At 40.2% G+C, this 14237-nt stretch overlaps 1 protein-coding gene across 4 annotated transcripts in view; it reads left to right on the forward strand.

Annotated features, from left to right (window-relative positions):
• The window catches only part of GRIA2 (glutamate ionotropic receptor AMPA type subunit 2), an 89241-nt gene that overhangs the window by 34208 nt on the left and 40796 nt on the right, over nt 1-14237 (forward strand). For all 4 annotated transcript variants that reach the window (XR_008534220.2, XM_054632621.2, XM_054632619.2 and 1 more), the window contains exons 3-4: nt 6936-7175; nt 11329-11525. Coding sequence is in view for 3 of the 4 variants with exons in the window: in XM_054632621.2 (XP_054488596.1) it covers nt 6936-7175; nt 11329-11525 (437 nt within the window). In the remaining variant the exon portion in view is untranslated. The remainder of the gene's footprint in view (nt 1-6935; nt 7176-11328; nt 11526-14237) is intronic.

The following is a 14237-nucleotide window of genomic DNA, read 5'->3' on the forward strand; positions in this document are numbered from 1 at the left end:
GGAGTCACTTCACTGTGTAAAGCTTAGCATCTTTGTAATATGTTTGTATTTATAATTTGCAAGTGTACTCTTCAGTTGGCACTTCCTGAGATTTGGGTTTAGGATGATATGCATCACAGAAATATGTTCTATATGATGAGAGGCAAAGAGCGTAAAGTGCTGGATTTCATTGTTTCTGAAGAACCAGGTATTACCACAGTGGTAAATATCAGGTTATCCTGCTTATAGAGTTCATTGACAAACCAGAGTAGTGAAATGGGGAAAATGGGAGAGAAAGTTATGACTGGCAAAAAGGAGTTGTAAGAAGAAGCAGATGTAGATAACAATGGAAGAGTTTAAGAATGGAGCAAGCAGTTTTGGCCACCCTCTGACAGGGCACATATTTCTCATTGCAGGCTTAAGCTTGATTTTGTTATTGAACAAATCTGACCCCTAGCTTTTGGAATAAAAGTCTAGGATACCTTTTTAGTGCTCTGAAAAACAAAGGCAAGCTAGGTTTGTGCCTGACTATGTTTGTAGAACAAGAAGTCAAATATAAAATACTTAAACCTTAACCATAACAAAACCTTCTGATAATTGTTCCTGCTCAAGAATCTTTATTTACCCTGTTTCTTGGAATTCACAGTTATTTGCCATTCTAGGAAAATCTCTTTAGAAAAATGTTCCAGAATGAGGTTACTATCTTCTTCCCCTCTTGTTGCTAAGTAAGCCGTAGACTGCTTCTAAAAAGGACCCCATAACGCCAAAAAAACCCCAATTCATACAGGAGAGCTTGAAAGAAATGAATCCTGGCAATTGGTTCTAATGTCATTAATGAAACAGATCTTTCATATTTCAATGGCTTATGAGTCCTAATCATCATGACTTTTTTTTACTCTAATAATTGTGAACAGCTTGTGATTCACCGTTATAAAACTAATGTCTTCCAGCAATAGCAACATGACTGTAGATTTAGTCTGAGGTGGGAACCCTGCCAAAAACAATTGCAGTTTCTGCATTATCTGCTGGGTCACCATTTTATTTGGAAACACCATCCTTTCTTTTCCCTTCTGCACCTAAAAGACAAAAAACCCTAGAAGAATTGCAAGAATTTGTCAGAGTTTAAATGCTTATTTGTAGCGTGTTTATATTACCTAGCATAGGTGCCTGCCCAGTTACCCTTAGTGGAATTTCACACAGAAAAGCACAACACCGAGGTTTTTCTGTGTGGCATTGTGACACTGATCACTGCTGATGAAAATTTATTTTTACCTGGATTATAGTTGAGCCTGATTTTTCTGGCTGACCAAGATGTGAGTTATGTCCATACTTGAAGATTTGTGTTAGAGAGATTTTCATTTCACATTAGAGTAGCCTTGGTTGAATTAAATAAGACATTGTATCTATTTTGCAGGTTTCATAATAATTTTAAGAATATAAAATGATTTTGCTTTTACCATGTCATTTGTTGGGATTGTTTACCCCTGTGTGTATGTAATTCAGCTTTTAAACTGCAGCTCCTCTAGGCACTGAGAACTGCAGTGCCTTGACTTTCCCAGCTGGAGGTGGTGCTTTTTACTTGTCTTTCACTTTGTGCAGGAGAGGAGATCAAAATTCTTGGTTTACCAACCTTCCTCAGAAGAAGACACATGTATGTAAGGACTGGTGATTTATCAGGTGTAGAGACTATGAAACAGTTGTTCACTGTGTTAATCCAAGAGTGCTTTATTTAAGTGGGTTGTGATGACAGGTATGGTATGATTTTGTATGATTTTGTGCCTTGTCGGGGAGGATGTTCAGTGTGAAAGAATAGCAGTTGTCTTCTGAAGAGAGTAGAGTGGGTGCATGTCTGTCCCTGAAGAGGGACAGTGGAGCACAGTGGTATTTACAGGTCTATCCTGTGGGTGGAAAGTGGAATAACACCTTTTTCCCTGTCATGGGTTAACCCTACCAGCTGCAAAGCACTCACAGCCACTCAGTCCCCCCTCTGTCCCCAGCATACAGAGGAGAAGATGGGAAGAGAAAAAATGAGAAAACTCACGGGTCAAGGTAAAGGTCTCCAGTGTCAGGAAGGTGAGGAGAGGATGGGTGATGATTCTGAAAAGGCATCACCTACGGTTTTCAAATTTTCTGGTTGTTGGCTGCTGTAGGGAACATTACTCCATCTGTGCCTAAAATCTCTGACTGGTGATGGAAGAAAAGCAGTGTGACAGGACAAATGCATCCCAGGTGTTGGCAGTAGTGACATAAAGCATTTTTTATTTTTCAGTGGTCCTTTGATGAGACTGTTGTTGTCTCTGTTACCTTATAGGCAGTATTAAAATGGTTTAATTCAGGTCACAGTAGTGTACAAGTAACAGTCTTTGCAAGATTCTCATCCAGGAATCCAGAAGTAAACTGATGCTCTATTTTTATGTGCATTTTTGAAGGTGAGTTATGAGGCATTAATTCCTTTATTGTAGCAAGTTCAGATGGTATTTAGCCTTCTCTGCACATAGGAAACAATTATTCATGAGTGTGTGGGGAGGTAGTGAGTTGGTTTTGCCTCAGCGAGAGCATAATGATGTGGAATAGAACAAGGAGTTCCAGTAACTTAAACAGTAAAGCTATTCAGAAAATTCACAGCCTTTTGCAGAAATCTTTGTCCAACATGACACAGCTGCCCCGAGACAGAGCTCCCATGGGAGCATGCTGCCACACAGGTGTTGGGCTGGAGGGTGGACCCTGCTCTTAGCAGCACTGACCAGCAGCAGGGAGCATTCCTGTGGGAGCTGTGCCTGGGTAGGGGGGCTCCTCTGTGCCCAGTGACAGAGCTCTGGGAGCTGTGCCTGGGCAGGGGAGCTCCTCTGTGCCCAGTGACAGAGCTCTGGGAGGTGTGCCTGGGCAGGGGGGCTCCTCTGTGCCCAGTGACAGAGCTCTGGGAGGTGTGCCTGGGCAGGGGGGCTCCTCTGTGCCCAGTGACAGAGCTCTGGGAGGTGTGCCTGGGCAGGGGAGCTCCTCTGTGCCCAGTGACAGAGCTCTGAGAGGTGTGCCTGGGCAGGGGAGCTCCTCTGTGCCCAGTGACAGAGCTCTGAGAGGTGTGCCTGGGCAGGGGAGCTCCTCTGTGCCCAGTGACAGAGCTCTGGGAGGTGTGCCTGGGCAGGGGGGCTCCTCTGTGCCCAGTGACAGAGCTCTGGGAGGTGTGCCTGGGCAGGGGGGCTCCTCTGTGCCCAGTGACAGAGCTCTGGGAGCTGTGCCTGGGCAGGGGCGCTCCTCTGTGCCCAGTGACAGAGCTCTGGGAGGTGTGCCTGGGCAGGGGAGCTCCTCTGTGCCCAGTGACAGAGCTCTGGGAGGTGAGCCTGGGCAGGGGGGCTCCTCTGTGCCCAGTGACAGAGCTCTGGGAGGTGAGTGGCTTGAGGAGTAGCAGGGAGACAGAGAGAGAGGGACCAAAAGGTACCTGCTTTCTCTGGCACAGGCTGGACAGGCAGACTGGATTCATGACACAGAGGATTCCCTTTCCTCTCTCTGCCTGGGTGAACACAGTGACTTAAGGGATAGGGGGCAGTGGTGATGGGTTCCTGCCTGGTGTAGCTGGTGTGTCTCCTCTGTGACTGCCCCACCTTTCCAGGTGCCCTTCTATAACAGGTATGAGGCTCTGCAAAGGAAACTGAACAATAGCAAGGACACTGGTTCATCCAGCATGGAGGTGTTGCTGAGGTTGGCCTACACTCTGCATCAAAACTGCTTCCATAAAGAAAAAAGATGGGTCATTTCCATAGGAGAGTACCCTCTGAAGGGAACAGAGGCCACCTTATGCCAACCAGCCCTGCCTCCTTGGGGCTTGGGTTTAAGACATGAAGAGACACCTTCCTGCCCTGAATACTGCCTTTGATTGATTATCCTTGATTGATTTTTTTTCAATCTGTAATGAAGTTGCAACAAGAAGTCTGAGCAAGTCCCTGAAGACTGTCCCAAGTCCCTGAAGTCTCTCTGAGAGCAACCAAGAGACTTCAGGGACTTGGGACAACTGATTGAGAGGAATCAGGAGCACAAGTTGCATTTGCCTCTATCCTTCCAGGTGCAGAGAAGACACAGAAAAAATTTTGATTTTTGGGGTTTTTTTTGGTCATGGGTCAGTTCACTTGACATCAAGTCTGCTAGGACTGTAGAGGTCCTGTTGTCTGGGAATTAGCAAAGGTGACACCCATCTACAAGAGCTGGAAGGATAACCTGGCCTGTCAGCCAAACCTTGGTGCTGGGGAAGGTCATCTTGAATGCTGCCACAAGGCACATGTAGGTCAAACAGGGGATCAGGCTCAGCCAGCACAGATTTGTGAAAGGCTCCTTGTCCAGCCTGATCTCCTTCTATGGCAGATTTCCTTCTAACCCTCTTGGTGGGTGAGGGAAAGACTGTGAATCTTGTCTGCCTGGCCTTTCACACCATTTTCCACAGCATTATCCTGGAGAAACTGACTGCTTATGGCTTGGAGGAGTAAAAAGCTGGCTGGATGGTCAGGCCCAGAGAGCAGTGATGCATGGAGTTCCATCCAGCTGGCAGGCAGTCACAAGTGGTGTCTCCCAGGACACAGTGTTGAGGCCAGCCCTGTTTGATCTATTTATCAACCATCTGGACAAGAGGATCAAGTGCACCCTTGGTCAGTTTGCAGAGGACACCAAGCTGGGTGGGAGTGTTGCTCTGCTGGAGGGTAGGAAGGCTCCACAGAGGGACTGCACAGGCTGGATTGGTGGGCCGAGGCCAACTGTGTGAGGCTCAACAAGGCCCAATGCCAGATCCTGCTCTTGGCTCACAACAACCCCACATAGCATTACAGGCTGGGGGAAGAGCAGCTGGAAAACTGCCCCATGGAAAAGGACCTGGAGGTGCTGGTCAGCAGCAGCTGAACATGAGCCAGTGTGTGCCCAGGTGGCCAAGAAGGCCAATGGATCCTGGTCTGTATCAGCAATAGTGTGGCCAGCAGGACCAGGACAGTGATTGTCCCCCTGTGCTCAGCACTGGTGAGGCCACACCTCAAACCCTGTGTCCATTTCTGGGCCCCTCACTACAGGAAGGACATTGAGGGGCTGGAGCATGTCCAGAGAAGGGCAATGGACCTGGGGAAGGGTCTGGAGCACAAGTCTTGTGAGGACCAATTGGAGAAGCTGGGGTTATTTAGCGTGGAGCAAAGGAGGCTCAGGAGAGACCTTATCACTCTCTACACTGCCTGGAAGGAGGGTGTAGCAATGTGGAAGCTGGTCTGCTCTCAGATAACAAGCAACAGAAGAGGAAATGGCCTCAAGTTAGGATAGAGGCTATTTAGACTGGATATTAGGAAAAATTTCTTCATGAGAGGGGTTGGGAGGCCTTAGAACAATTGTCCCAGGGAAGCTGTTGAATAACTATTATGGATGTCTTTAAAAGATGTTGAGTTGTGGCACTTGGGGACATGGTTTAGTGACAGTCTTTGCAGTGCTGAGTTAATGGTTGGACTCTGATCTTAAAGGTCTTTTCCACTCAAAACAATTCTATGATTCTGTAATGATTTGTAGTTAGAATGAAAAAGGTTTGACCATCTTGTACTTTAGCCCTGTAAAACCTGCAGCATCCTTTTATAAAGGGGTGTTACTCATCAAGTTTTTTAATCACTTGTATTTTCTCACCTGAGGCAAAATTCTGACCTAATTAAAGTTAATCGGTGAAAACTTAAAACTGGCAGCCTCAGAATTTCACTCATCCTGTTTAGGTGCTTTTAATTGGAGTAGAGGAATAATTAGGGTGTGAGAGATGAGTGGTAGCATAGATACATAGGCAAAGCCATGGAAAGAAGATAGCAATGAGTAGTAACAGGCATAAAGGGATAATATCTATTTTAAAAAAAGAAACACCATTTTAAAAATAAAGATACAATAACTTTTGAAAGATAAAAATATATTATTAGTTCAAATCTAGGAAATTCTAAAAATAAACCGACTTATTTTCACCTTTATATAAATTATATTCAAGGATTAGTGTACTAAATAGCTGGGCAAAATTAGCATCAATTACACTGTGATTTCTATCTATAAGCAGGTCAGGTGTCTCTAGAAGGATGTGTCTTGTTCAAGGTGACTCTGAAAACCAAAGAATGCATAAGTGATAAGTGTGAATTAATCAGAGATTAATATTTCCTTCTTGTACCCTGGCTTTAGAACTTAGGCTCTAGTACGCCCTACAGTCTCAAAGAAAAGGATAGCCCAGAAGAACCAGCTCTTCTGCACAGGCTGCCGTGGTCAGTCACATTCATCAACTGGCTTGAATTGTCTCCAGATAAAAAGTGAATGATCAGCATGATATTTACACCTATGAGGTTATTCTCCCTGCAACATGACCGCAGGTGTCAGCCAGAAGGACCAGCTTTTGCTGAGTCCTACAAAGAAAGAATTAAAATAATGCTTTGAGACAGGAGGGTGTTAAAGCAAATGGACTTCTTACTGCTCTTGATAGATCTGGGTTTAGTTTTGGCTTTGTGTTTCCACAAATGGAAAAGTATTTAAAGTATTTTGTAGAAAGCTCAGTGAGTCTTAACCTCAGAGGCAGTTTATTTTTAACATGACAAAGCATTATCTATTTCCATAATGCTATGTGTGGTCATAATGTCCCATTTTTTGAATTGCAACTGCCATTGATGTCTGTCATCACTGTTCTTTACAACATAAATTGAATTTGAGAATATGTTGGTGAGTTTTATTTCTGCATTTATCATGTAGGAGTGTGCACCACTGATACTTTCTTTTATTGTTTTTTCTAGTGTGGGTTTATATTACTGATTGATAATGCTAATAAATTATCTCCATAGCAGAGTATTACTTTTTTTGCCTGATATTTATGTGATCAGATACTTTTCAGACATACATTTCTCATAAATATATACATTATAGACTTTTCAATAGGTTTTTTTAAATAAATTCTCCCGCTAATTTTCTGTCTTTCTTCTTTCTAGTCTGCTCCCAGTTTTCAAGAGGAGTCTTTGCTATTTTTGGATTCTATGACAAGAAGTCTGTAAATACCATAACATCATTCTGTGGGACTCTTCATGTCTCCTTCATAACTCCCAGCTTCCCAACAGATGGAACACATCCCTTTGTCATTCAGATGAGACCTGACCTCAAGGGAGCTCTTCTTAGCTTGATTGAATACTATCAGTGGACCAAGTTTGCATATTTGTATGACAGTGATAGAGGTAAGGTGTGGTACCTTTTACCTGCACCCTGTTTGGCAGGTTATCTTGTTGAAATCTGGAATTCATATTAGATAAGTAAATAATGGAAGAAATATTTACCTCAACAAGTGTAAGTGTAATTGAATAAAGTGTTTCTTGCGTTTAGAAATGAGCTTTTGGGACAGAGATAAAATTGTTCAAATGAGAATGAAATTATTATGGCATGCTTAGAATTGCAACTCTTAAGCAATGTGAGATTACTTACATGTTGTAAAACAGTTTCTATGTAAAGTTTTTTTCTTTTTTTGTTAAAGAAACATTTGTTAAAGAAACATTTAAAGAGAAAAAAAAATCTGAGCATGAGGGATATCTGTATCTAAGGGCTATCTGCTACCAGAGATTCACTCCACATATGCAAAATCCATGGTTGGGCACCAAGCAAGCAATAAATCTTGGATGCAGTCAGTCCCTACTTCTTTGGAGACTGCTTTTGGTATCGAGTTCCTCGCCCCTTTTGAGCTTAGATTTTGTTGTTGATGTTGATAAACCCAAACCCATTGTTCAGGATCAATTAACTCCACCATACAGCCTTCTCATGACCTTTTGTGGCTGTAGTAGTAACAATATAACAGTTTATGAACTTGAAAATGTCACTAGGAAATTGTGGTATATCAGTTAGTTTTCTAAGAAGAAGCAGGTTTATCCAGAAAAGGTGGGGTTTTTGATTGCTTTTTCTGGAATTCCATTATTATAATTCTATTTTCAGGTTGTCCTCACTTAGTAGTCCTTGGCTAACTTTCTTCTATCTTACCTGCTCCTGTTCCCTTTAAAGAGGCTATTTTGTGGCTTTTCTGCATGTTCATTGGTCAGAGTTAAATATTAAGTGCATTTTAAATTATAAAATGCTACTAGAGTTAAAGCATACCACACCATCTTTTGTTGAGTAATGGGGTGACTAAATTCCCTGCATTCTGATGCCATTTTATACATGATGTTCAGAAGCTGAAGGGGTCTCCTCCAGAGAGTTCTGTATCCCTTTTGTAAGCATTCCAGTTAGAAGAACTAATCCTGGTGTGTAACCTCCAAAGATAATGTCACATGGAACAAAGAATGCTAAGCTCATTTCTCTGGCAGTTTCTTTTCAAATTCACATTAGAATCGGAAACATTCATTGTCTTTTTAGAAAGGACAGATGTAAAACTACTTTCTCAGCCAGTACTCTGTCAATCATCTAGCAGTGGGCAGAATGTGACCTGCATGTGATTTATATTTAGAAAATACTGAAAAACACCTAGTTCTTGTGAGCTGCACTGTCTGGATCTTACCAGGAATAACAGGAATCACATTGTTCTTTCTACCCACCCTTAGGTTCTTCCTTTTTTATTTACCTCTTGGTTTTAATTGTGGCAAGGCACCCCAGTGATAACAAACTCCAAGGCATGAAGCTCCTGCCCTTATGTGGAGTAAATTTTTGCTCCTCCATGCTCCCCCCAGGTTGCATGAGGTCAGCCTGCAGAGTCGAGCAGTTTGTAGCCAGCTACATTGACCTCAAATCCCAGATACACAAGTCCACTGTTCCTTTAAGCAATTTTGCCTGTTAATGTAGTGACAATGATGTATATTTAAGGAATGATATAAAATTGAAGATGTTAAGGCAAAGAGACTTACTTAACTTCATGGAAACTATAAAGGCTAATAAGAATTAGTTTGATGACTTATTCCTAAAGAATTGTTTACTGCTGGTGTTGGAGCACTTCTGTGTTAAGAGACTGACTGGCTGAAGTCCAGGGCAATTTGCTGCCATTCCTGTCCATAAGGAGTGAGGCCATTCAGTAGATGTGTGCCTAAGCCATTTCTGCCTTAATGCAGTAGTTATTCTCATGGAATGTGGAGTAGTGTCCCTTACCATCCTTACATCCTCTCTGCCATTACTAACACTAAGTTTTGGAAAAAGTAGTAGCATTATTGTAAGATTCTATCTGTAAAAGAATTGCCAAGTTATTCAGCCTCTCTTCCATCTTCCTTTTCAAAGCTCACTGCTTTAAAAGTTTGATTTAGGATAACCAAAAGAGGTTCAGGACATGAGTTTCCTGGGCAGAAGTGCTCATGCAGCATAAAAAATAGCAACTGAAGTTCTGGAGTTTTCTCCTCTGCTGAGTCTACCACTTTTGTTACTACTCTCTAGAAAATTTCACTTTCACAAAAGTATTGCTGCAAATGCTTTCTGTTTCGTTGTTGTGTTTTTGTTTGTGATTTTGCAACATGTTATTGCTATCAGAATAAGCTAAGCTGTATGGGGATGACAAATCTGCCACCAAAAGAAAAATAAAGCAAGCAATCCAGGCAGCCATTTGATATCTCTGCAGAGAGTATGTCAAGAAAAGAGAAACCCTGGGAAAAACAGAAGATTAGAGGAGTAAAATATAGAAACCCTTTGCAATGGGTGGTATTAGCATTAGCAGTCCTTAATAATTTGTGCTTAGTTGAGATTGTTTAACTCAGAGGAAATTTAGACAGGTTGGAGGACCTGAAATCTACTACGTGATATTTGAAACAATTATTCAGAATAAATGGCATCAGTTTGGCTGATTTGTCTTTTTTTTATTTTAATTCATCATTTCAAGCAGTATTTTGAGGTTTAAACATACTTTAGTGTTTTCAGTGTTTTAAGATGGTCCCTGCATCTCTGTTTGCTTACATCACTAATCTTTCCCTTTTAACACAAGTTCTCCAGATTCATCTTTGGGATTTGAAATTGATTATATGTATCAGTGGACTGTAGTTATCTGTGATTTTAAATATTCATTACATGACATACAAAACTTAATATCAGTCTTTCTTAAAGAGACTTGGCAAACCAGAATTATGTAAGATAATAATTCAATTTATGCTTTTGGAAGCCTGCCATTTTCTGCCTTTGCTGATGACCAGTCTTGTGTAGTGCTGTATGTCATTACCATTTTCACTGATGAAGATGAATTGCTAAACACTGACCAATCCTTATTTAATATTGTACCTACAGACTGTGAGACAAATTAATTCTCAGTGCTCTTCTTCTACATTTATGGGTATAACCACTATTATTTCTCATGAAAGTTATACCTGAAGCTCCCTTTACATACCACATCAGAATTTGTCTCATAGAAATGACTCCTGATGTTTGCTGGTTTCAGGAGAGAAGAATGTGCAAAAATGTCAATTCACTCATAAGAAAGTCTAATTTTTTTTTTCTTTATAGTAGTATCTGGTATCCCTAAAACTGCCCTCTAGAATTATGTAGAATTCTCTGGTAGGAATTGAAACATGATGTCTCATTCTTGTACTACTGGAAGTCATTAAAATTGTACTTCTTGTATAGCAGGAATTAATTTCCAGCAGTAATTTTCATGTTTCTCTACTATATTAGCTCATCCCTAAAAAGTAAAATCTGTCAAGTAAAATCTTCACTGGTTTTACAATATATCACAGGCAGTTGCATCTGTGCGAACATTATAGCTTCCTATCAGGAACTTGCCAAATGTACGAGGTGGAAGCAAACTTCTGTACACTGCTTGTAGGTGTTAGCATTGAGCCTGCTTATTTATAGGGAAAAATATATCTCAGCACATCTTTCATAATCAGGGATGTGACTGTAGGCAACAGAAAAATAAATCCATTACCATCACTGCAGAACATGGGAATTCTGCCATAGACTTCAGTGAGGTCTGGGTTTAAATACAGCACTGCTCAAGTGCTGGCAACCAAAGCTGTTCAATAGCTGTTGTTTAAGCAGCTGATCCTTTAATAAGGCTGATCTTTTTTGTAATAGGTGGCTGATCCTTTTGCTCTAATTGGATCACTCCTCTCCTAGAAGATCTCTTTCCCACTATGTGGAATTCCAGCAGCGGATCAATGAAAACAATGAAATCCAATTCGGAAGAAATTGGGCCAAACCCAAAGGTTGCACTTATGAGGCTTTATCTTGATGCCTTGCAGTGAGGCAAATGGAAGTTTCATGCAATAATAATTAATTGGGCTCACATATATCTTAGTTTCTGATTTCTACCTACTTGTGACAGGTCAAACAAGTTACAGGAAAACTTAAATAAGTGATCTCACAGATCACGTTGTAGAAGTTTGTTAATTCCTGAAGTTTTGTCAGTAATATCCTCTGTTTTCTCCTGTGCTTTGCTAGGCTTATCAACGTTGCAAGCCGTGCTGGATTCTGCTGCTGAAAAGAAATGGCAAGTGACTGCTATCAATGTAGGAAATATTAACAATGAGAGAAAAGATGAAACTTACCGTTCACTGTTTCAAGATCTAGAGGTAAAAAAGGAAAGACGAGTGATTTTGGACTGTGAACGTGATAAAGTCAACGACATTGTTGATCAGGTTTGCTGTTTTCCTTTCTTCAGTGACAGCAGTTAGCAGTATTCTATAAGTAAATGTAATGAGTTCATTTGTTTTGATGGTATTTTTGTGATTGTTATGAATCATTTGGCAGTCACAGGTTTGTATTGAGGACTGCATATGTGCCAGGGAGAAAGTGAACACACAAATCCTATTATCCCTACCTTTGCCCAAAGGCAAGATAATTCTATCTGGATGATCCTGTATAGTTTTCTATCCTGGTTATTTAAAAGAAAACCAGTAATTTACAAAATACCTTGTTCAGACTCTTTTACAGCCTAAGTAATATACTGTATTATACATAGTTGCAACACTATTATATCTAGTCTGATATAGTTAGCTGTGTCTAAGGATTAGTTCTTTTTACACCTAGAAGGTATTTTCTCCCTCTAATGCAATTTCTGAGAACCTTTTATGTGTAGGGAAGACTGTATCACAGCTTCTTTTCCTCATTTAATGCCCTTTGAAATTTGTGTTTTGAAGCCTTTTGTCATTTGTACTTTCCTTGCTTGTCTCTTCATTTTGTGTCACTCTTAAAGTGTGCTAACCAAAATTGGATGCTGTTTTTCATAGCTAACGCCTCCTGAGCTTTAAAAAGAACAGCAAAATCTGTCTTCTCTCCACCCATGCAAATTATTTGCCAAAATGACTTTTAAAAAAAATCTTCTTTTTAGCAACATTATCATGGTGCTCTGATTCAAATTACTGCATTACTTTGAAATCTACCACTTCAGTCCTAGAGCCTAGGAAGTTCTTACTGGCTCTGTACCTTCCTACTTTTCATGCATGCAGAGCACAATGGAAAATTGTAAGGATAATTCCCTGTTGGCTTGAGCTTCATCATGTGAGACTGTACAGCATCAGGAGGGATGTATCATCAGAGTATGGATGTATTTGTTTGAAGGTTTTTTGAAGGGCTTGTTATTTTGGTCTTTGTTTTGAAGGTCGTTATATTTTGAGGAGGCTCAGACAATGAGCAGTGTCCTTAATGGAGTACATTGTGTTTGTGTATTTTATTTGGAATTCGTATCCACAAACTCTTTTTCTGATTTTCAAGATAAATTTGAATTTGATCCTGTTCTCAAGAGCATTTAATCTCTGAGAGTGTGATCTCTCTATCATCTGCAGTTTTTAAAAATCCTATTTTCTGACTTATCAATGTCAAGAAATGTAAAATGTAGAGCAATGTTTGACATAAGTAGTCCTTATAGGTCCTCTTCATTTGGTTCTGTGTGGCTTTTCAAACAGTTCTTTACCTACTTTACAGTGACTTTTTCTCTTGTCCATGTCTCTTGTGAGTTTCTAATGATGTCCTACAGAACAATCACCTTTTTAGACTCAGGATGTCGCATCTTGCTGTTTCCTGATTATCAGACCAGAGAAAAGAAAGATACTGCTTTGACATGTTTTGATCTTGACAAGAGTATTTTTAGCATTTATCTTACTATCCTATACATTCTTTTTTAAATAAGTATGTAATATTCATTATAACTTCTGATGTGAAACTTTGGCTCACTGTACTTTTCTTCAGTTTCACCTTTTAGCCACTTTTTATAGACCAGAACTCTCTTTTCCCTTCAGTTACGACTCATTTTTACACTCTTTATTTCATAATAGACCTATTTTCATCTTTGTCTGCTTCTTATTTTGATTGCATTTCTGGGATATTTTTCTTGCCCTAGTTGCACTTTGATGGATTCTGCCTTTTTTAGACCTTTAGAGTTTCTCAGCTTATCCCCACAGACTTGTGCTACTCCTCAGACATACAGCTGGCGAAGCTTTTGTTTCTGCTGTTTTGATTTGTAAGTCGCTGAAGAATCCTAGACAACAACCAAATCAGCCTCACAGGTCAGTTAATATAACTCTGGTTAGTTGCTCTCCTCTAAATAGTTTACTGCTCTGCCCTGGAATATGTTCTCTTAAACTGTTTGCAGCTGTCCCATATGGGTTTAGTCTTGGAATTCTCTTCACAAGACAGCCTAGCTGTTTCTGCTCTTTGGTCTGGTTTTTAAGTCCATTATCCTTACACTCAATAACTTCTCTTCCTAGCATTTAAAGGTAAAACCACTTTCTGTTTCTAAAGTAGCCTAAAAGAAAGTCCAACTAACTGATTCTCTAGTTATTTGTCTATCTCTTAAAATGAAATGTTGAGCAATGGATTTCTTGGCCTGCAAGTATCCTTCAAGCGTGTTCTGATTCTCTTTTCTAATAGCAGTATACTCTAGGTCTTGCTTTGCTACCAGATTTATTTTTTGAAAAATTATTTTAATTCCTGCCCTGAAAAAAAACCTCAGAAATTTCTGTCATTTCATGAGGATGCCTGAAGTAGACACATCATCTCAGTTTCCCTTTTTCTGTGTATTTGTACTGTAAGAAATGTGACAGGCTTTCTGTTAACCAAAATTTCCTTGTATCCCAAAGTACTATTTGCATTGCTCAATACAGAAAGGAACAATTTCTTCACTTCCTTCCTTGTTTTCTATTGTTGAACAAATCTTTTCATTTTGCTTTGATTTACCCTGCAAATATTTTAAGCTGAGGTGACAGCCTCAGGTTTACCCAGTTACACTTTGTAGCCCTTGGATCTTTGTATAGGCATGAAATGTATTTGCCAAGTTGCTTTATCATTCTTTTTTTTGTCTTGTGTTATAGTTTCTCTTCAGATTTCAATGATTCATGTAAGTTGAAAAATAT

The sequence above is a fragment of the Agelaius phoeniceus genome, chromosome 4 (assembly GCF_051311805.1).
Source record: "Agelaius phoeniceus isolate bAgePho1 chromosome 4, bAgePho1.hap1, whole genome shotgun sequence".
Taxonomy (NCBI): Eukaryota; Metazoa; Chordata; class Aves; order Passeriformes; family Icteridae; genus Agelaius; species Agelaius phoeniceus.